The 21,625-nt window shown below is 39.0% G+C and overlaps 2 protein-coding genes across 2 annotated transcripts in view; both read right to left on the reverse strand.

The window, feature by feature from the left end:
* The window catches only part of acaca (acetyl-CoA carboxylase alpha), a gene marked incomplete in the record, with an annotated part of 32,353 nt that extends 31,871 nt beyond the window's left edge, over positions 1-482 (reverse strand). The window contains 1 exon segment of the mRNA XM_035667150.1: positions 371-482. Within this exon segment, the coding sequence (XP_035523043.1) occupies positions 371-452 (82 nt within the window).
* A 6,520-nt stretch (positions 483-7,002) lies between these two features.
* LOC118332022 (T-box transcription factor TBX2-like) lies at positions 7,003-11,577 on the reverse strand. The gene is made up of 8 exons (XM_035667152.1): positions 11,240-11,577; positions 10,577-10,844; positions 10,235-10,381; positions 9,806-9,882; positions 9,557-9,720; positions 8,832-9,032; positions 8,494-8,705; positions 7,003-7,422 (listed from the first exon to the last, which is right to left on the reverse strand). Exons 1-8 carry the CDS (start codon positions 11,575-11,577, stop codon positions 7,003-7,005), a joined length of 1,827 nt encoding a protein of 608 aa, XP_035523045.1.
* Positions 11,578-21,625: the final 10,048 nt, after the last annotated feature.

The raw sequence follows: 21,625 nt of genomic DNA on the forward strand, positions 1-21,625 counted from the left end.
GCATGCGAGATACACTTGTCTGCCAATTCAAACCAATGCACACAAAAACACTTCTAGCCAATGTAAGGGTTGACACAATTGTATGACTACAATTGTAGGTTGAATGAATTGACTTCAGAGCACATCTTATTGTTAATACTAATACTACCTACTCTAGTGTCAGACTTCCTTCACTTTCTCGTTCAGTAGCTAAGTTACCGACGGTGTCCTAACATCACCCTATGGAAACAATGACGGTGCTGTACAACATGTCTGTTTCTTTACATTGCTACAACTAACGTATTATTATTTTTTTTTATTTTTTTTAAATACAACTAATCGTTAAAGCAAGTAGAGTAAACTCCCGGGTAATAACGTGGGCACACCTTACCTAACGATAGCTGCTTGCGGGACCAGAAAAACAAGCCGAGCACTGCTGAAACACACACTGCAAACGTGAGCCAGGGGAACATCACAGTGATGCCGAGAACTGCATTTAGCTTCTTAACAGACTGGAAATTCGGACATAGACCATTTTATTAAATGGAATATGTTAGGCTGCCTTCTAGCTAAGGTTAGCCGCTGCTTAACGTTACCTGTGTAGTCACAGCTAGCTCACCAGCAGCCACAGACTGATAATATGCTGATAATAAGGTAGGCGTTAGCTAGCTTACCGGCAGAAGCTAATACAATTATAATGCCACAGTACCGGCACTCCGACAGTGCTGCTGACTGCACTCTAACGGTGTACTGTCACGTTAATGCAGCGTGCTCGAAATCTTGTGAACGCAGCTCATGACAGGCAGACTGGTGTAACGTCATCTGAGATATAAACGTCCGGGCTAGCAACTCACCGGTGGAGATAAACCGAGACGTAATCCTGAAAAAAAGTTCACTCCGAGAGATCGATAAATGAGCTGAGTGTGTCAGACATGTCGGTTTCCAGTGGTGATGGGGAAAAAAAAAAAATCACATCGTGATGAGGTCACAGCTCCGGCAGACGCTTTAACAGCAGAGAGTGGGGTGATGTGCTGATGCGCAGGCGGGTTACTCCTGGACGTTGACCTCTGACCGCGGCTTCCGCTATAGACACACAGCAGGTAGAAAAGACTATGTGGGGAATGACATTAAAGTGTGCGTGGAAATGAAGTATTTCAGACGCCTTCACTCGTTTACTATTATTTATGTATTTTTCATTAAAGTGGATTATAGGTATTCTAATCTACGTAGTTTAAAAGTGGAAATAATCTTAATCATGCATAAAAAAGCCTCTTAATATTGCTAAATTAAACTATTAAACAATATCAAATGTGTGAAGAGCTAAACCTCATTGAAATGAACAGCTGAACTAAAAAAGAAAAAGCTAAAACAGTTCATTGCTATTTCAATATTGCTACTGAAGCACTTTTAATTACCAGGGACTTTCATATTATAGTTAGTGAGTGTATAATATAATAATATATATATATAATCCTCTTTGAGTTAGTTACATTTAAAACTTTATTACTATTATGTATGTTTTGTTGTTTTATTTCTTCTCTGCCTTTGATTTTCTTCACGCTCTTTGTCTTTGTGACAATTGTGACTTGGCTGCTGTAAGAATACTCCATTGGTATTGATAAAGTGCTCGATCTATAGCAATCTTAATGCCACAGGCCACTATTACAGCATTGTTCTTATTCAATCAAACAATTGATTCTTAGCATACCATACATCACAGTTACATCAAACAACAAAAGAAGAACATATTCACTGTACATGAAATACTTTCTATTTCACCTAGATCTAGGAGGGGTTCACCCGCATATGACCAATCAGATTCCAGAGCGGTTTTTGTGGGCGGGGTTTAGTAGGGTGACAGGAGGGGCGGGTCCCGGAGGAGGTGGTCCCTCTTCATGCGTGTTCCGCGTGTGCTGTGCGTACAGTAAATGTGAAATGATCTGCATCTGCACCAGCTTCCAAACATCTGCCCATAATTCACAAGCGTTAAAGGTGGCGTCTAGTCAGAATACATTCCAATACTTATGGGACGAAGACTTTTAATTTATCACCGTTTTTCATGTTTTGTGTGTGTGTGATAATGTAGGCAAAGTATCTTACTAATGAGTGAGCGGACTACTCTTGCAAATGCTCTTCACTGCCGTATGCAAACCGGCATTCTGAAAGATAAGTAATGTTACTGCAGCACAAGTTCAAACAAGTAAGAGCAGAATTCAGCTAGTTGGCTGCAGGCTATAGTCTGACAGCAAATGACTAATAATGACCAAAGAGACTGTTGCAGTGAAAGGGTAGCATACAGTATTTTTTTAAAGCCATTTATTGCTCCCACTAGACAGTGGAATGGACTGCAGGTTAAGCTGTATTGCTTGCCATGTGAAATACAATCATTTATCAATTAAATTTTTTTAATCAAATTTAATTAAAAAACACAACATAACAAACTTGGTCTCAGAGGCTTCTCCTTTATCTGCCTTTATCACTATTGTACCTCTTTTTTATTTTTTATAGCTGACTAAACAAGTAAGTAAGAACAAGATGCTTGATGTTTAAGTTTAATGCTGAAACCAAATCAGATCCATGTCAGAAACTATGGACATTTAATTCTAGTGAAATAATCTCTCAATGCCAATGTCAAAACATTATAAAGTAAATTTAATGTAACTATTAAATATTGTTTCGAAAAATGCAGTGTTACTGCAATTGTGATCCACTAGATGGCTTTAGAGGCCATTAGTTTGCCATCTCTATGTGCAGTCAGTTCAGGACAATGGCAGAGCTCACAGCCCGTTCTCATTCCCAGTTTGTCAAATACAAAAGCGAGCGGTGTTCAGTTAGCATTCTTCAATTTTGCCGTTAGATCCATCTTAATCCTACTTTAAGCATCTGCACACCTTTATGTATCCACAGTCTAGCAAAGCCCTGCATACATTCTAGTGCTTTATTCACGGTTACACAGGCTTTTTGGATCCCTGCTAAGAGCATTATTTATATTGTATGCTACAGATAAGTGTCTCACTTACTTTCAGGTGAAATTTATAGCACCAATACATGCAGAACATTCTTCCAGCGTCCAGGGATACACCATGTTGCTTTGACACTGTGTCATGCAAATGGTAATGATTAATTTAAAAATCCCATCTGAGCTTTACAGACCTGAGAAAGTGTATTGCCTCTCTTGACACATCACAGATTAATAATACAAGGGCAGCGGCATGTGGTTTAAATACAATCTTACCTGCAAGTTAATAGTCTTTAAGTTAGTATTCCACACACTGCAATGTGAGACAACTGCTTTCAGCCCCACACCTATGCTACTGCCTGCCTGTCAACTAGGCCTAAAGAAGAGGAATATGGGTGGGTGAGGCAGGAAAAAGCTCTCCTTCCCCCTTTGGTGCCCGAGGCCCTTTCTCCCTCCAACCCCCAAGAACTCCCTAGCACTGAAGGGAGACATTTTTTGCTGTCTGCAGAACTTTACAGTTGACCTCCTCGCACATTTTTGAGCCAGTGGAGATGTGCTTTCAGTGTAACGCCACGCTCAGCCAAGGAGAAAATGGACACAATAGAGGTTTGAAAGGAGCCCAGCACAGAGGGGGGCCTTTCAGATCAATTTTTCTTCTAGGAGACCACCTGACTTTTTCGCACATACAGCTACAGCTTTGCTGTGGAGGGTCATGCCATGGTTGTTTTGTTATGACTGAAAAATGAACACAAAGAGATTTTGAATGAAAGCTTCCTTCTTTATTCTCTACAAAGATGATGAAATTCAAAATATCACCCACAGATTTAACCTTTAAGAAGTACAGTGTTTTTGAGTTGATTCCACCAAGCAATGTGTCCACAGTTAACAGAATGTGTAGTTAAACTGAAACTTATTTGCTCACCACAGAAAAACTGCAAACTGTATGAACCAATATTTAGTTTTAATTTGGCAGTAACATGTGCCAGAGCAAGAACAAACCTGCAAGTGACAATTTTATTATCGTTCATATTACAATTGCAATTTATTTATTCTGGCATTTCACTGTACTGTTTTGCATTGATAATTCAAGCACTGTGATTTTATTTCAAAGCAACATTTCTATGGAAAAGACATCACAGGCCAATGTATTAAGGAGAACTAGACATGGTATTGCAAAATGGCCCTATTTTTTCCCAATTATTTGCTCATATAAGCCAAAACATTTTTGCTTTTCCTGATTGGTTTTCCCTAGCCCCAGAGATCACACAAAAAATAACTTATTATTATCTAACTTTTATTTACTAAATAGCCCAATCTTAATGGGTTAAAAATGAATAACTGACAATGTGAGCCTTTAAAGGTGTCAACAATTTTACAGGTGTATCCTTTTAAATGGCATATAGTATAGTATCCACCTCTCTTGATACATATACTGGCTTTTCCCTTTGATAGCTCTTCCTCCACGCTGGGTGCCACATCCCTGCTGATGTCAATCAGACAGAGGACACATCATCAGCAAAACTAGCAGCATTCCATTGCTTGGTGTACAACATGTGCATGGATGAACAGAGAATTTTCTCTGCTGTACCTTTTGTCCAAGGTAAGATATACCATCTCTTTTGCATATTGTATATATCTCTTTAACTGGCTGGGGGGGGATACCCCCAGCCAGTTTGGTAGATCACCTTTTGAGTCACTATATCTAATTGAGGTGAGTGTTTAAATCAATTCAACCCGATTAAGCCATCTCTACCATTCGGCTACGGTATGTTATGCTAAAAAAATAGTAGTAGGCCTGTTCATTTCCCCTCAAACAAAGAAGTGAAAAGCGGGAAAATCACCCCAGACATGTGGGCTGTTTTTGGTGAAATATTGAAAGGTAAGCATATTTTTTTGACATATCATACTGTCAGAGGCTTCAATGAACAGCACTATGTTACTTATTGCCACAAAACAAGTCTAACAAATTTTTTGAAAACGACTTCAACCAAATGGTTGATTTGTCAGTTTATGGTAAACCTAGCAACATTAAGCTAATTTGATTTTGATACCACAAATAAAGTGGGTCCAATGCCTAAAAACGTGTCTATATATGATTTTATGTTTTTGCTATTTTTATGAATTTCGGTACTTTAACCATAAAACAACATCTCGACCATTTGGTAGAGGGCTATACTTTAAAAACTATGGGGTCAGTTAAAAAACAAAAAATCAGCAGCTTGCTACATTTGTTTGCATGCGTGGACTAAAAAGTAAAAAGTGACATGACCTTGTGTCACAAGGTCTTCTAAGGCCTTCAAGTGTCTCCCTGTGAAGCTTTTTTGCTCTATATTCTACATATACATAAGCATGCACTTACACTGTTGACACTGTGAATATATGTTAAAAAATATGTATACATCTTTTATTAAATCTATATATTATTTTGAGTTAATAATATGTCCTTTATGTATCCCAAAAAAGTATTTCTGGTGCAGCTCGAAAAAATGTACGTGCAGAGGGCTTTGCTGTCACACGCAGAGATGTTTTGGGAATTGCCCTTGCAAGCAGTGAGCTGCACTCATGCATGTGGAATGAAGTGTGCGGGACCGCAGACTCACTCATTCACCTTTATTGCTCAGCCACCATTACTATGGCCAAGGGCATAGCAGCAGCAACTGCTGTTATGCAGCACCACTTTTAACAAATAATAAAATGCAATACAATTTTAAATCTTTAGTGTCACATTTTTTTATTTGCCAGTTTAAAAAAAAAACATGGTCAATACTTGTGGTCTAAGATTGCTAGCCAAAACCCCTACTTCACAATTAAAGTCAGTAGGTTCATAGCCAACTTTGCCTTACAGTGCATTTGACTGTGCCTTTTGAATGACAGTGACAATAAAGTAATGTGGTTAGAAGGGCAGCCAAGGACAAGGCATTGAGAATCAAGGACAGGCCAGGAAGGGTAAACACAGGAGCTTAAGTTAAAGGATTACCCTTTAACATCCGGACAAATCCTAATCCTCATTAGATAACTGAACAGAACTCTTGAATCCACTTCAAATTCATCTACAATACATGTGTCCATGTACAGACATTGCTCTTCTATAAAATAAAATAATCACTAATGAGCTTCACTATTTTTTTTTTTTATTTTTTTTTTTGTATTATGAAGGTTTGCCTTTATTGTGTGTAAGAACAGCGTTTAACACAGCAAGTACATTTCTATGCAGAGTGCATACGTAATGTGATGTCTGACAAAAGACATCTGCATATGTAATGTGAAATTTAACATCAACAATACTATTTTTACTTACTAACTGATTTTATTTAAATTGTGAAAAAAAAGCACACAAAATGCATTTTACCTGAATAATTTGGCAGACAACCTGCAAGATTACTGAACACATTTTACAAGTGCTGTTTAAAAAAATAAAAAAACAATCCTGAGTTTTCCATGGTGCGGATTTGGTGCATCAACAGAATGTGAAAGTGTGAATAGGTGGTATATAATGTCTTCACATCTCATTGGCAGGCTTTGATTAGTCGTGTTTTATACATGTATGTGAAAATAAAAATGACAAAATATTTACATCATCATACAGAATAAAGCAATAAAAAACATTATTTTCCTTAAAGAGCATTCCACTTTGGGCATTGAGTTTTGCATAGCTCGGTTTCCCCAGAGAAATTCCAGGGACCATCTTTCATTTTAATTGCAAATCAAAAGTCCCTGATGTCTAGGTTAAAACTGGGCTAAATTTGGTTGAATAAGTGAAAGCGTTGTTAGACATTTAGGTTGCATATAACCATTGTTTCAAAAGTACTGAAATGACTATATTCTAACATGTAGTTAGAAACGGCTTCACTGAAAGATAGTGAATATACTTAGACCTAGTGTTGACATAAAGGTCTAGGTGTCTTTTGACCTGCAAATCATCAAATCAGTCTTTATTAGGCAAGTTTATTGAGATAATACCAAGTTAAATAGCAGCAAAACATGCAGTTTCTGCCAGATTACTTATTTTAGGTGATGCAGCTTCATAAACTTGTCTGTGTGACGATCACCAGGTATCCACCATTCTATTGTGGAGGAAGTGGTCTATCAAGTCCTCTCACCAGATTATGTATATTTTGCAGTTCATTCACTGAACCCTTCACAATGTTTCTGGGTGGTGCAGTCTTCTGCTTGGCCTTGCTTTTGTGACTATGACTGTCAGACACTGGACTTGAGTTTCTGCTTCCTGATTTAGACACCTCAGATTGTGAGTTTGAACTGCCGGGCGATCTAGTAGTATGCAGGTGGTTTTGGCTCGAGGTGACGGAGTTGGGGATCTGATAAGGGTTGAATCGCAACCAAGGTCGAGGGCTGCGGAAACAGTGGTTACTAGCCAGCGTAGAAGTTGCAGAGCAGGTGGGAAGAGCTGGTGCAATTGCGGCTGATGCTGCCATGTAGCGATATGGATAGGAGAGCAGTCCTCCAAAGGGTGACAGTGAGATTCCCTGTACGAAAAAATAAAATAGTTAATTTTCTTAACCATGGATTTTCTGATCTTTTTACATGTTTATGTACAGACCTGTACAGTTTAGTTAATTAAATATCGAAGAAGTAGATACTGTATATGAAGAAAGAAATATGAAGTTACAATGCCATGCATGCTTCTGTGATTGGATTTAGTTTCTAACACCTTTTATTCCAATGTGTCAGCAAATGACATCAATGCAGGTAGTTGATCTAATCCCATCAAGGAACAAGAGTAGTATTTAACACTTACTACTCTGCATTGACTCTGACCAGTTTACTGCAAAGGTCTATATACTTTATATCTGTTTCATAGAGAATTATTCTGAGGTTGAAACTGGCCAATTTTTACTCTTTGGGAAAATGTAGGTAAAGTGGAGATGCTATGCCAAGGAGAAAGGTTTGGGATCCTTAAGAGAATGTCAGTTTGAAGTACATAGAATAAATCTGCACTTTACTAGACCCATTTACAGGAAATTCTGCTCAAACTGCTTGTAACCCCTTAATGCACAGCCACATCTGTTTGTGTCCCCTTGTTGCAGGTTGCAACCTTTCAAATGAGGAGTGATTTTACTTAGTGTGTAGACACTCTCCAAGCCCCTGCTTTACAGGCCAACTGGGTTCAAACAAGGGAGGGTTACAGTAGAAATTCATTTACCATCCTTTTTCTCCTAGTTATCCAGTTGAAACATTTCTTGAAAGAAATTTCTCCAACAACTCCTCTGGATAATAGTCTCCTGGCTTAATGATTTCATGCATTACAATTTAGGGGTTAGATCACCCAAAATCCCAAAATATTTTTTTGTTTTTCTTAGAGAGGGCCTAGAGATATCACTGTGTACATTTCTGCTGCCGTGACAATATATGGTATTTAATTTAGGGTTATTGTGGATAATCCACACACCTCATTGTAAACAGTTTTCACCACAAGTGCTTTAGAACAATGAAATAGTCCCGATGAAAATTCTCAGCTTTCAATATCTATTCACTATGTGTATTAAAATATATGTGTATATAAAACATTAGAATACAGTGCTCCTGCTGAAGTTTACCTGAGATGCCAGCATATGTTGTGACAGTTGAAACATGAAGGGTGATGGAGAGGTGATGCTTTGAGAAGAAAGGCCTCCATTTTCTAGGTTATTTACTCCAGGCAAAGAAGAAAACAGATGCCCCATACCCGTGGTGGAAAAAGCCTCTGGCTTCACTGACAACTGTCCAGGATTAAACAACAACGGTGCCCCAAGTTTAAGAAACTGTTGGCTGTGTGCGCTTGAGAAATCCAAAGTCTGTAGGTGTCCAGCGCTGAGGGATAATGAACTCGCCAAAGGCAAGACCCCATCTTTGATTTCATTCATTTGCTTTTTGGAAGAATCGACCTCTACCGAGTACATATCATCCGACATTCTAAACATTGTTCTGTCTTTTGTTGTGTCCTGATTGCCATTGCTCATAGTGAGAGCTGACTTACACAGTAGCTCCTCACTCTTCTGGCTCAGAGCAGACATATGTTCAGTCTTGGAAGAGCCGGTTTCAGCAGCATCCTCATCTTGTAGATCATCATCTGAATCACTTCCAATGTTGTTTTCATCTGTGGGGGAAAAACATTACATTCATTAAATGTCTTTACAGTTAAAAGTTAAAAAAAAAGTATATTTCTGCCTTGTTGGTACTGTATATTATTAGAACACTATTGGGACAGGGGTGATAGACTCTTGAGAGAGATGACTTAGAGCAAACATCTTGAGGCGTGAGTGAGACAGTGTTCTTCTGTGACTAACCCAACGGCGCCAGAAACAGATGATTCATTAAAGCAAACTATTTTTGTTTTGTTAAATTGAGTCACACAGTAAATTGGGGTTGAGGTCTACAGCTGAACAATTTCCCTCTGTGTTTGGAATGTTCACATTGCTGCCATCCTAGTACTCAAAGATGCATTATGTAACCGCAGAGTCCCCGATCCAGTGACATCTTAATCCCACATGATAATGATGGATGGATACGATCATGTTGTAAAAGACTCTTGAATCCTCAAATACAGTAGTTATGGTAAGTCCTGTATAAAATCATTTGGTTTATAGAAATTAATGATGGAACAGACTGTAAGTTAACCACCTTGACAGGTTGGTGTGGACATCAGAGGGCTGCTCACCAGCTCCCAAGGGGAATACAAAGGATCACTGGTACTGGGTTGCTCACACGAGTCATCAGAATCAGCACAGTCCTGGTCCGCTTTGCTTCGGTTCTCGTGCAATGAAGAGATGTTTAACTGCTTATTCCTGTGTACCACAAACTGAGATTAGGTCTACCCATGCAGGCACGTGCTTTAATATGCTGATGGATTCTGAAGGCAAAAACAAATACCTCTTTTCTCGTTTCCCATTTCCAGTGTCTCTGAATCCTTTGGCAAAGGGATTGTTGTCAATTTTTAGCTGTGTAATCTTATGGAGAAAAAGAAAAAGTAGCGAGTTAGTCATTGTAAAAATACAGCTCATTGTTCAGTGATAGATAAGTGCAACATTAGTATCCATAAAGTTCATAATGAGGACCAAGTTTTGGAGAATCTTTTTTTAGGCTTTATAACCCTAAAATATACATCTCATTTTCTCAAACCATCCCAAAAGGCACCAGACTTGTGTTTTTATCAACAAATTCCCTATAAATAAAATCCACAGCCCTGCAGGATCGTTGCATTACCTGCTATAATGCAAGCACAGAACTAGATTAGGTCTTGCTGTTTGTGCATGTGTGCCTGTGTGTGGAGGAAGGAGGATGTGAGAGGATGAAGGTTACCTTTTCATTCTGATACGCAGTGACAGCGATGAACTCGGTCTCAGGGAAAACATAAGTCCGGAAAGTGCTGTAGGGAAGCTTCAAGATGTCGTTGGCTCTCACAACATGAAATCTGGGTTGGTATTTATGCATTGAGTTCAAAATCGTCTGCAACAATTAAAGCAAAGAAAGTCTAAAATGAATATTGCTGGCAAGTTGCCTAGTACCTGATGTAACTGACTTAAATGATAAGTAAGTGATAAAATAAGTAACAAGGTCACTTTGAACTCACATTGACATGTGCAGCCAGTTTAAAAATAAGTCATATATGCTATAATTAAAAGTTCTGTTATTGTTACTTACAAATCCATGTTTGTCCGAAATATTATTGGTGAGTTTGAGTTTATGAAAAGCAACGGGCTTGCTCATCCACTGCTCTCCTTTGGACGGACTGTCCGGGTGGATGTACATGCGCTTTGGCATCTCCGGGTCGCCCTTCCCAGCCACAGTCCAGCCGGAGTTGTGAAACTTGTAGCGGCAGTCATCAACGGCGACAATGTCCATCAGCAGGATATACTTTGCTGTTTCATCCAGCCCGTCTACCCGCACTTTGAAAGGTGGAAACATCCTCCTGTGGCAGAAAATAAACGAATATTGGCTGTATAAATGGGTTTTGGAGCATTGTTTCCCCATTAATATAAAATATGAAATATGGAGTATTTAAACGTCTGATTAGAGTGAGAATGTAAAATGATTGTATGATATTGTTATTAATAATATAGCACGGATTGAACAGGGCCCCTGGAACTAAGGTCTCCTGTGGCCCCCGACCTAAGAAGGACTAATATACTGGTAATCACGAACTTAAAAATGACTCTTACATTGATAGCCTATTATCATTAGTATTTTCTTCTACAAGACATCTACAAATCTGATCATATTGTAATCTTAAAACGATGGCATTTCAAACCGGATAAGTCCTATAATGGACCTGTCATGGAGTCAATGAGCAGTAGTTTGCCATACCTTCCTGATTTTGTAATAACCATCTCAGTCCCCCTTTTGTGAAATTCACTCCATAGATTCTGTGAGTCCAGAGTGACTTTCGGGTCATCCTCCTGCCCTTCATCTGACTGCAGGCTCTTTAAGGACCGCGGGTGAACTGGCTGATGTAGGCGTCCCAGAGCTGCGTGCAGCCCCGCGTCCTGAGGCTCGGACAGGGATGCGACTTCTGGGAAAGTGAGCGCAGGGAAAAACGAGGGCTGCGCGGCAGCAAAGAAGGCTGACAAGGGCAAGGCACCTGGTCGATGAGCTTGGAAAGGATGGTAAGCCATGGCAGCCGCTGTGTCAATTGGATCTCTCATCGGGTCTTCTAAAAGGTTGACAATACAAAGTCTCAGCCCGCTCGCTGCTGCAGGCGCACGGGCGTTCACATCCAAAGTGCGGCAACCTTATTAACAGTTTGTGAGTTCCGAAGCATGGCCAAGAGTTTAGATGAGGGAACGCAGATTTCTAGCGATTCTGGGGCAAAAAGGCAAGGATGGTCCTAAATGTATCCGCTGGTAGATCCACCACGGAGAGGGCAGCGCACTTTGGGACCATGCGCAAAGCTTGTTTCGAAAGCTGCAGTGGCACTGAGGAGTGAGGGCAGAGAGAGGCGTGGAGTCTGCCCTCTCAGGCACATGGCACACTAACGAGCCAAACGTCTTCGGCAAGGCAACTTCTCTGTCCGAACCTATTAGAGAGCGCTGGGCGTGGATAGAGGGAGACAGGGTTAGTAACACAGCATTAATGAATTATTAAAGTAACTTTCAACAATTTCGGTTTTTATGATGTTATAGTAACAATAGTAGTAATGGGAATTAATAATATATTGTTTTAATTTAGCCTATAATATTACTACTACTCATAATAATAATAATAATAATTATAATAATAATAAGTCACTGCCCGACTCTACATTCGTTTATGCGTCTTTTGGAAACATCCCCACTTTCTGATTAAGTGTCGAGGGATGAGTGAATGTGTTCATTAAGGCGGACCTGGCGCCAGTTTGCTGGCGTCCCACAAAGAGCTCTCTTCTGTCACTTCACATTAGGAAACTCTCCAAATCCTCAAGTTGCCTGCTCCAGTTTCCTTTCGGGTGCAGCCTGGAGTTTACACGGCTTTCTTTGGTGATGCAGGAGAAAACCCCCGAGTTAAGAGTGAATGTGATTGGAGTCCAGTGATGTAAATAAAAGCAGCACTGACTGATGAAATACTTTTTTTTCGTTATGAGATAAAACGTCGGGCAATTTGCCTCCTCATTGATGACAAGACGAGTAAAATAGTTTTTTTTTCTCTTATTGGGATAGGTCTATGTTTTATTTAATTTTTTCTCCCTTGTGTAGATTAAGCAGTAAACTTACTTGGGGTGAAATTTGCACGGGCTTTCAATAATTCATCCATCAATTATAGTAGTTCAGTAGACCAAAAGGAATTTTTCGGGGCAAAACAAAAAAAAAAGAATCTTATTAAGCTTTCTTGGTACCATGTAACTGGTTTAAGAAAAGATGGACCTGCTGTAGATTGTAATTGTGATTCATCAGGTTCACAGGTAATATTAAAGGACTCTATTCCAGTGCAAGTCTAATATTACAAGGCTTTAACACAATTTATTAAAACAAAAAATATATATATATTGCATTTATTTAAAAATATATACGTTTTAATTAATCATCATCATTTGTAGTTTTTTTTAACATCTTCCTGCATTCACGTCATCAGAAGCGTCATCTTTGGCTCCTTAATAACAAGCGCAGCTGTCACCCCGCATTTCCTGGAAAGTCAGACGTGGCAGCTAACAACAACTCCCGCATGTGAGTTAACTGGTTAGTCCCATAAGGAGATAATGATAATGAAGTAAATGTAACAACACACACACAGCCACACACACACCTTGACCTCAACTTCCAGTGTCTTCTCTGGATTTGCAGAATGATAATCTCATTGAGATTGCCCACCTCAGTAATCCACAGTTTTCTTTCCTTTTTTAGATGGGGTTGCTAAATTACTGTTTCTTCAATGACACAATTACAACAAACTGTTTAGAATTTAGTGGAAAAAATTATGTTCGCTTTGTTAACATCTTTGTGAGGCTAACTGAATAGGCCTATTTACAGGCCTCTAAAGTTATTGAAAAGGTTTGACTGTTTTATGTAAATCAGTAATTAAAAAATCTTTTGCTTTTTTATTTACTTTTTATTTAAGTTTGTGAAAATAAAACATTGCACACAAAAATCACCTTCCATGCCTATGTGGTTGTCGTACCATCACATAAAACAGAATATAACTCTGCACAGGATTTCACAATCAATAATAATGAATAATGAATGAATGAATAATGCAGACTAGAAATAAAAGAAGAACTGCTATTTTTCTCTCTGCTGTATACCTAGGGCTGAACCACGATGAGTACAAGGTGAAGTGGAGTGCTGCTTGACAGTTACAAGGCAGGAAAAGCTCCAGATAGGAAGTGATCTCACAGGTCCCACAGAATGATGAATGGGTCCCAAGATAGTGAAGGGTAATAACTTGTAATCAAAGCCATAAGATGAGTTCAGAGAAGCATGATCGAGCGATGAAGGGTGAGAAGACATCATTCTCCATTCCTTTCTGTATATGTTCACAGAAATGGCGTGCACAAGGTTGCCTGTCTAACACAGCCATTGGCGACTACGTGAAAGGGTTTGGGGTTGAAGAGGGGAGCGGCAGTGGTCTGCTTTTCCTCACTCAGCGCTACTGTGAGGGATGGATGGTCTATACGCCGCCATTTTTCTCTGGTGCAGCTCCAGCCGACAGCTTGGGAGAAGCACCAGAAACAGGAAGGAGGCAATCAATCTGAGTGATGGTGCATGAATTTCACCTCTCTGGTCACAGTCCACACCTGGGACAAATTCAGAAAAATGTTCGGCCACTGAGGGTTCCTGGCAAGTCATCCAAAGGGCAAGCCAGTAAAGTACGTATCACATCTGAAGGGAAGAGGACATGAAGATAACTTGAGTGTGGACTTAAGAGGAGAGGGGTCTAAGGGCCGGTCACCTCGAGTGTTGTCTGGGCTCTGTAGTGTCTTGTTTTAATCATGATATCATATGGGTAACATAATAGACACAACACATGGATCCGTTTATCCTGACTGTAAGATCTGGATGCTGGGATTAGTGCAGCTCCAAAACGAGAGGGCTTTATCACAGAAAGGCTTAAGTATTTATTTAATTTGAGTATCTTTCCTGTAATGTGCAGGAAAAATATTCAGACCCCGTGCCTCCTTTTATTTTTTATTAAAACATAATGAACCATATGTACATTAGAACAACCTACATGGAAACATTTGTCCATGCTTATCTGGAGTAATTCATGACGGTATCACTTTCCCTGCCAGAGCTCAGGGTTCAGTACTTTCTGAGCTCCTGCAGAGTGGAATGTGAATGTGGCTCATTATTACAAAGAGGTTAAGATGATGAACTCCATGTTTTTTGTTCTTTTTTTGTGTGTGTTTAGGTGTTCACTGTACTGTACTACAACTATAGCGTATAGGCTACACATTCTGTATAAACTCTATTAAGAAAAGAGTTAGCAATCTTACAAACAATTTATTCCAGAATGAAACTATACTTTTGCAATTTACAGGGACTTAAAAGTAAACACAAAACTTGCACAATATACATGACATGGAAGGGTCATTGCCTTCGTTGTCCTATTGTTTCCAACAATAAAGAATAGCTTCAGGGATATTCCTAACACTGAAGAGCAATTCTGTAAATTAGTAATTTACACCACAGCATCTATAGTCTCTAGTTATAGATATTCAGACATTCAAAAAAAGTACAGTTATCCCACTGACATAAAAATATGACAGCAAGCAAATATGTGCAATCAAGTGATCCAAGTTGGATCGAATATAAGCAAATTTATCCAAGTAGTAGCTTTGCCACAGCATGCACGAGAAGCGATTTGGTTCAAGTTAGTTTAGTAAATGGTATGAATGGAATGGCTTTTAAAATATTATATATAGCAACTGCAGTGTGTACATGGACTTCCAACATGTATTTATTGGCATCCAGTCTGAAGCAATTCATAATTTTGCTACAAGTTGTGTTTTCTGACATTCAGACATTCCATAATTTAGTTGTAAAAGGAAAAGACACAGTAGCTTTAAACTAAGAGGTTGAGACAGAAAGAAAGAGCTAGATGGCTTGTATGGCATTTGAATTTGTATGCAATTTAGTGTGAAGGTCTAGCGTTTTTATCCAGTAACCTTTAAGAGCGAGACGCCCTGTCTACGAGATAAATCTAATGTTATAGTAATGAATTTTGGGTTGCATTAACCCATTTGTGGTGGTGTTTCAAGCACAGACTCCAAGCGTCTGGGATTCCAACCTAATCTAATGACAGAGAGGCAGAGACACAACTAATCATAAAGAGAGGGCCAAGTCACTGTTCTTGCTGCAGGGACTATAAATATTTAGCCCCAAATTTAATTAGGGCCTAATAGACACGCTGTAAGAGACGCCAGTCAATTCTAACCATCTTAAAGCCTGGTGAACTCCCAGTGTAAAGTGACACTGGCTACAAAACGTCCAATGGCCTTTGAAAAAAAGCCTCTTTTGTTCATTTAATGGAATTAAGAAATATTATTGCTTCCTAAACAAGTTAGATGTCCGACTGGCAGACAGACTTCTTATTTTGGAAATAAGTCTAATGCTTAACAGAGTTGACTCCCTGTTAAAGCACTGTCACATCACTATGACTTTGTTTGTTTAGATTTATTGGATTTACAGGAAGGTGTTTTCCTACAAAACCATTTAACAAGCCTTTAGAGCGATTGACAGCCTAACCGGCAACTGATGACTATGTGTGTGGCTCTCAAATGTGAAAGCGTCTGGCATGATTTTAATAAATGGCTTTCTTAGTTTTTTTGTTAAATCAAATGCATTAGCACTTGAATTGCAAGTGTAATACAGTACAACCTAAATTAGTTTTGATCTTAGATCAAAGACAGCCTTGTCAGGACCATGGTGTCCTTTACTTGATTCTATGTTGTATACTGTAATTATCATAGAATTAATAACTATAATAACATCTGTTTAGAGTATTTATAGATACACTACGCAGATAATTGGAAATATTAAATATTGAAATATTGGCTTGAACTTTGGAGCTACTATGTGTGAGAACATACTGTTCTCCAGGCATGAAAGCAACTTAGATAAGTCAGTGGGGCAAAAATATTTTGGACTGAGTATAAAACAGGTCTGACTGAGGACATTATTTTCAACAAAGGTTTAGACCTTTATCCTGTGGGAAGCTGTAGCTCTCTGGCTGGTTTGCTGCATTAGATTTGCTATTAAATCATTTACTCCCTGTCTTTATAAGCCTGCCACTCCTTTGCATTTTCTGGTGTCCAAAGTGTCAGAAATCCCATCAGAGAGACAGCCAGCAGAAGGCTTTTGTAGAGCTGCCTTTTAAGTCATATCTACCCTGCCTCACCTAAAAGTCTTTATGGCGCATCATCTTTCAGTTCGTTTGGAACTCCTAGTAGCAGTATGAGAGCCCTGTCTGCTGTGCATGGCACTTCTGCTTGCTTTTTTTTTTCTTGAAGCAGAAGGGACTTTGCATAGCGAAATAAGCCTGCCTCCATGCCTGAGGCAATACTCAATATTACATGGTAGTGAGTGTAGCTGTGTGGCAGGGCATCTGACTTTATACAGAAAAGCTACAGTGCTTTACACTCTGATAATGTTTTTTTTTGCAACAATAACACACATAACATGACTTACATGACTCTTTGTGAGTACAACAAATAAGTATCAGATGATGAAGAAATGGTGGTTACCTAACCAACAACTGACATGCAGAAATGAAACTCAGCTAAGTTAAATCGGGAAGACCTTTGCACTATGCCTAATTAATTCACAATTCTTTCAATCTCGTTTCTAATCAGCTATGGGCGTTTACGCTTTCAGTTAATCCATTCAGGCACAATCTAATCCAGCCAATCATGTTGCTGCTTTCAAATAAAACTATGTTTTAATATGCTCAGATAGACTGGCAATTTGTTTGTGGTGTGTTTAATTTCAAGTTGATTCATAGCAAAATTGCTCAGTAAATTTTACCATTGCAATTTTACAAATGATAAAATAAGGTATTTAGCACCTATGAGATTGATGGTGCCACTATCATCATTAGTGCTGGTGTTAGTCATTAGGTCTATGTTTAATTCATGTTGGATGCAAACATGTCATGTTTAAAGCTACACTAATCAATACTTTTACAACAACAATGGGTCTAATGACTGCATGTAATGTGAAAAGGGTTGTTTGGTAGTGATAAACCCATAAAGATGATTACTGGTCTCTTTTCCTCAGAGAGCATTTTAGTGTCTTTAAGCTAATTTTTTTAGTTTTACAGCTGTTTTATTTTCAGGGGTAACGGTATCACGACATCAACTTATCTTATAGCTAGTGGTCTGTTAAACTTCAAAATTTAAATTTGTGTGCTTTAGAAAGCAGTTGAGTTTGACTTGATAAACAAAGGGAACAAGTTCAACAAAAAAGACAGACTAAAATGTACAGTTATACATATATATATAAACAGAAATTTAAGAATAGTGCAATGGTGAAGAGTGCAAAGGATTGGACTATATTAACCATGTAATACATATTTATTTGCTTCAGTTTCTTGAAAATGGAACTACCTAGCCTACCGGAGCTAAATCATTTACTTTGACAACACTATTTTATGTCACACTAGCTTACTTGTTGTTAAGCTTAATGGTTGACTACTGCCTAAGTTAGGCTGGCTGTATTGAAATGTTTTAATAGTGATTAAATTCACAACAGTGACAAACAATACATAGGATTAGGTCAAACACTATCATTACCTGACTGTCACCAATGAAGGCAGGTCAGTTTGACGTGGATGATGCTCTGCAGGGAACTTGATTTGTGTTTGTTAACCAACATTGACAAATGACAGTCAGTGTTTTACCAGGTGTCTATCTGTGCTCATGCCTGAACCTATACAAAGTAATATATACTCCGGGAGAATTAAACACAGTCTTTTGCTGAGGTTACATGTGGTGACAAAAAAAAGCAGGTCCCCCTCACACACTGTAAACTTCTTAGCAGGTCACCTGTGTCACACAATTGAAATCCCCTTATGCTTGACAGCTGAAAACTATGCCTAGGTCAGAGTTTTTCAAACATTTTAAAGCATTCTCTCCAAAATCTCCTCCTATTCTTTGATAAAATAGAAACAGCATTTTCAGATATGCAACTTCCTGGTTCTTCAATTCACCAGTAACAAAACATGCAATATTTGCGTGATCTGTAGATTATTAAGTACCAGGACATGTCAATCTGCTTTGAACCTGCTAATTATGTGTGTGAGGTGAAATAGATTTTCTGGGTAACAACGGCAAGACAGCTAAACAACTTAACCCCAGCACACCTGTGCTCACGGCCCACGGTGAGAAGGTCCAGTGTGGCAGCTTACTGTGAATAGATTAAGTCACATTTCTACTAGTCTATTTAGGTAAATAGATGCATTACAAGAAAAAATTACATTTCTCACAGTGTCCGTAATTAAGGTTCTGCTATTATGCATGTTGAACCTATACAAAGTAATGTAAAATAGGTGGCGGTACTGTGGGTGGTTTATTCTACTGAGAATAGAGCTGCAGTGACCATATCAGACGAGATAGCTGAGCCAAGAAAAATCCTAGATTCGCCAATGCACTCAGACTTGGATCCTATAAGATCACAGGCACAGGCAGCTAAATGTAGATGTATTTGTCTTTGAGCTAGTCTATTACAAGATGAAGAGCTCAGTGGCCTGAGAGGACCTCAGAGTGGAGTCATTTAATGTTATGTAGCATGTGAATTGCTTATTTTCCCTGGTCTTAGGGGAATGGAACTTTTTTTAGTCACAGAATGACTTGTAGATATTGCATCAGATGATCACTTACTGTCCTATGATATACCTTCTTAAATTTGCTCGGCAAATCTGTTCTCTGAGGATTTACCATGCTGACCCCTGCATAACCCCAACAACAAGATTATAGTTCATTAAGATTCATTCAGTAAGCCTTTGAGGATATAATGTATAAGCAAAACACTACAAAGTAGTTTAAAATGCAGTACATTCAACATGTATTTTAGTGAAAGTTAAAACATGAACATGATTTAGTGCTCAATTTACTGCAAACTACTGCTGCATCTTCCCTTTCAGTGTTCCCAGCTTGCAATGCATCTTAGGTCCAGACCAAAAAGCTTCTCAGAATTCCTTCTAGGTCACGTGTACATCCAGGTCTCAACTCAAGATGCTCCATCTTTATTTAGACACATGCTACTGCTACTACTACTACTACTACTACTACTACTACTAAAGGTTATAATATACAAGCAGTAACAAATGTATCATTGTTATCAGCAGGCAACAGTGGGTAGCCTAACTGTCACAGGAAAGGATCTTTACACACATATAAATGATATGTGTCCCTGTCATCTAGTATTATATACTGGTGTGCCAAGATCTTGTTTGAAGTCCTGGTGGCACCGGCTTGCAGTTTGCATTCAGACGCACCCTTTCACCAACTCTTGGGCTACTCTGCAAAAGGCTGTGCCAATGTCAATCACTTAATAGTCTTTGCAGGTTAGCTGGAATTGTATGTGTTTGTCTAAGTGTGTTGTTTGACTCTGTACAGCTGGAGTCGTCTGCTTTCCTTTACAGGTGGTTGTGTTGAGTATGTGAAAGTGTTGGTGTTAAAAGCAGCAGGCACACTGGCCGTGACAGAGAAGGCATTGGACAGCTCCCAGGCCCCAGCACGTCCTCCTGCCTTCACTCTCACCTTAATCCAAACTGAAAAGACAACACATTCTAGCAACACAAATCCAGTGACTAGAGAGTCGCCTCCATTGCCAGCAGGGAATTAGGAATAGATGAGTCAACTGTTTCTTTTCACGTCTGTCCTCTGTATTTTTCTGTGGGCATCTCTGTGTTTGTGCACATACCTAGATTTGGCAAAAGAGACAAACAGCAGCAGCAAGGAAGATCAGACACTCCTGCCTCATCAAATGAGTTCCTTTGAACAAAGATTTACTAAACAAGGGCTTTAAATGGTATGCATATTTGTATCTTAATAAAAACCTTTTTTGAGGTATGATTCTGAACGCTACACAGCAACCATTGTTGACATCATCATCTAAATTTTGATTTATTTATTATATAATGGCTTTATTGTAAGGAATAAAGACAGAATGGCTGTGTCCACATTTCACTTAAGAAATACTGCATGTAGGGCAGGGAGTCGGATTGAATTGACACTAGAATTGATTTCTAGCATCGTATTATTTATTCTTGACACATATTTTCTATCATAGCGGAATACATTGCCACTGATTTATGAGATTATGGTCTTTACACTGTATATCCAGGTCAGCTGAATTACTAATAAATGTGTGTGAGCACCGGGTGTCAAGTAGGATAACACTTCTCTCTTGCAGATAACACAGATGACCCTTCATGGCGTTATAATTCTAGCTTCAGAGGTTTGATGAGAGTAAGAGTCTTAAAAGCTCTAGGAGGATCAAACACAGTCTTTTGCCGAGGTTACATGTGGTGACAAAAAGAAGCAGATCCCCCTCACACACTTCTCAGCAGGTCACCTTAACAACTTAACCCCAATGTCACTCTGCCTTGAACCTGCTAATTATGTGTGTGAGGTGAAATAGATTTTCTGGGTAACAACGGCAGGACTTAAAGACAGCTAAACAACTTGAAGCCAACACACCTGTGCTCACGGCCCACGGTGAGAAGGTCCAGTGTGGCAGCTTTCTTTGAATAGATTAAGTCACATTTCTACTTCTCTTAATGTCTTACTATCCACTATTTATTGGAATAGTGGATACTAAGAGTACAAATCCCATTTGACCATAATGTGAGAGCGCGGCATAAACTGTGGTAATGTAGCTCATGAGCATGTTGACACCTAGCCCAGAAGTAAATGGGCTTAAGGATCAGCAGTATCTTTTCTCAAACAGTTTAGTAGTTCCAGGAATGAGGCAGTATACCTAGAGAGTCCGCAGAGTGTGGATAAGCCACTTGAAGCCATCTATATCTTGCTTTTTGGGTGTCTCACTTAAGAACAGAAAACTGTGGGCTTTTGACACATGCAGCCTGTGGAATAAGTGTTTCCAAATATAGCAGGGATTGCTAGGCTATTGTTTGCTAACATGTTTGTTAGCCATACCACTTTATAGGTGGAGGGTTGTGTTTTGGCATGACAAATAGTAGGTTAAATATAGATGTTACTAATGAGACTATTTAAGGAGAGGCAACACGGGTGCCCGGTTAGCTCAGTGGGTAGAACTG

Source organism: Morone saxatilis, unplaced genomic scaffold (genome assembly GCF_004916995.1).
Source record: "Morone saxatilis isolate NCDOM2014 unplaced genomic scaffold, NCSU_SB_2.0 Contig20, whole genome shotgun sequence".
NCBI lineage: Eukaryota > Metazoa > Chordata > Actinopteri > Moronidae > Morone > Morone saxatilis.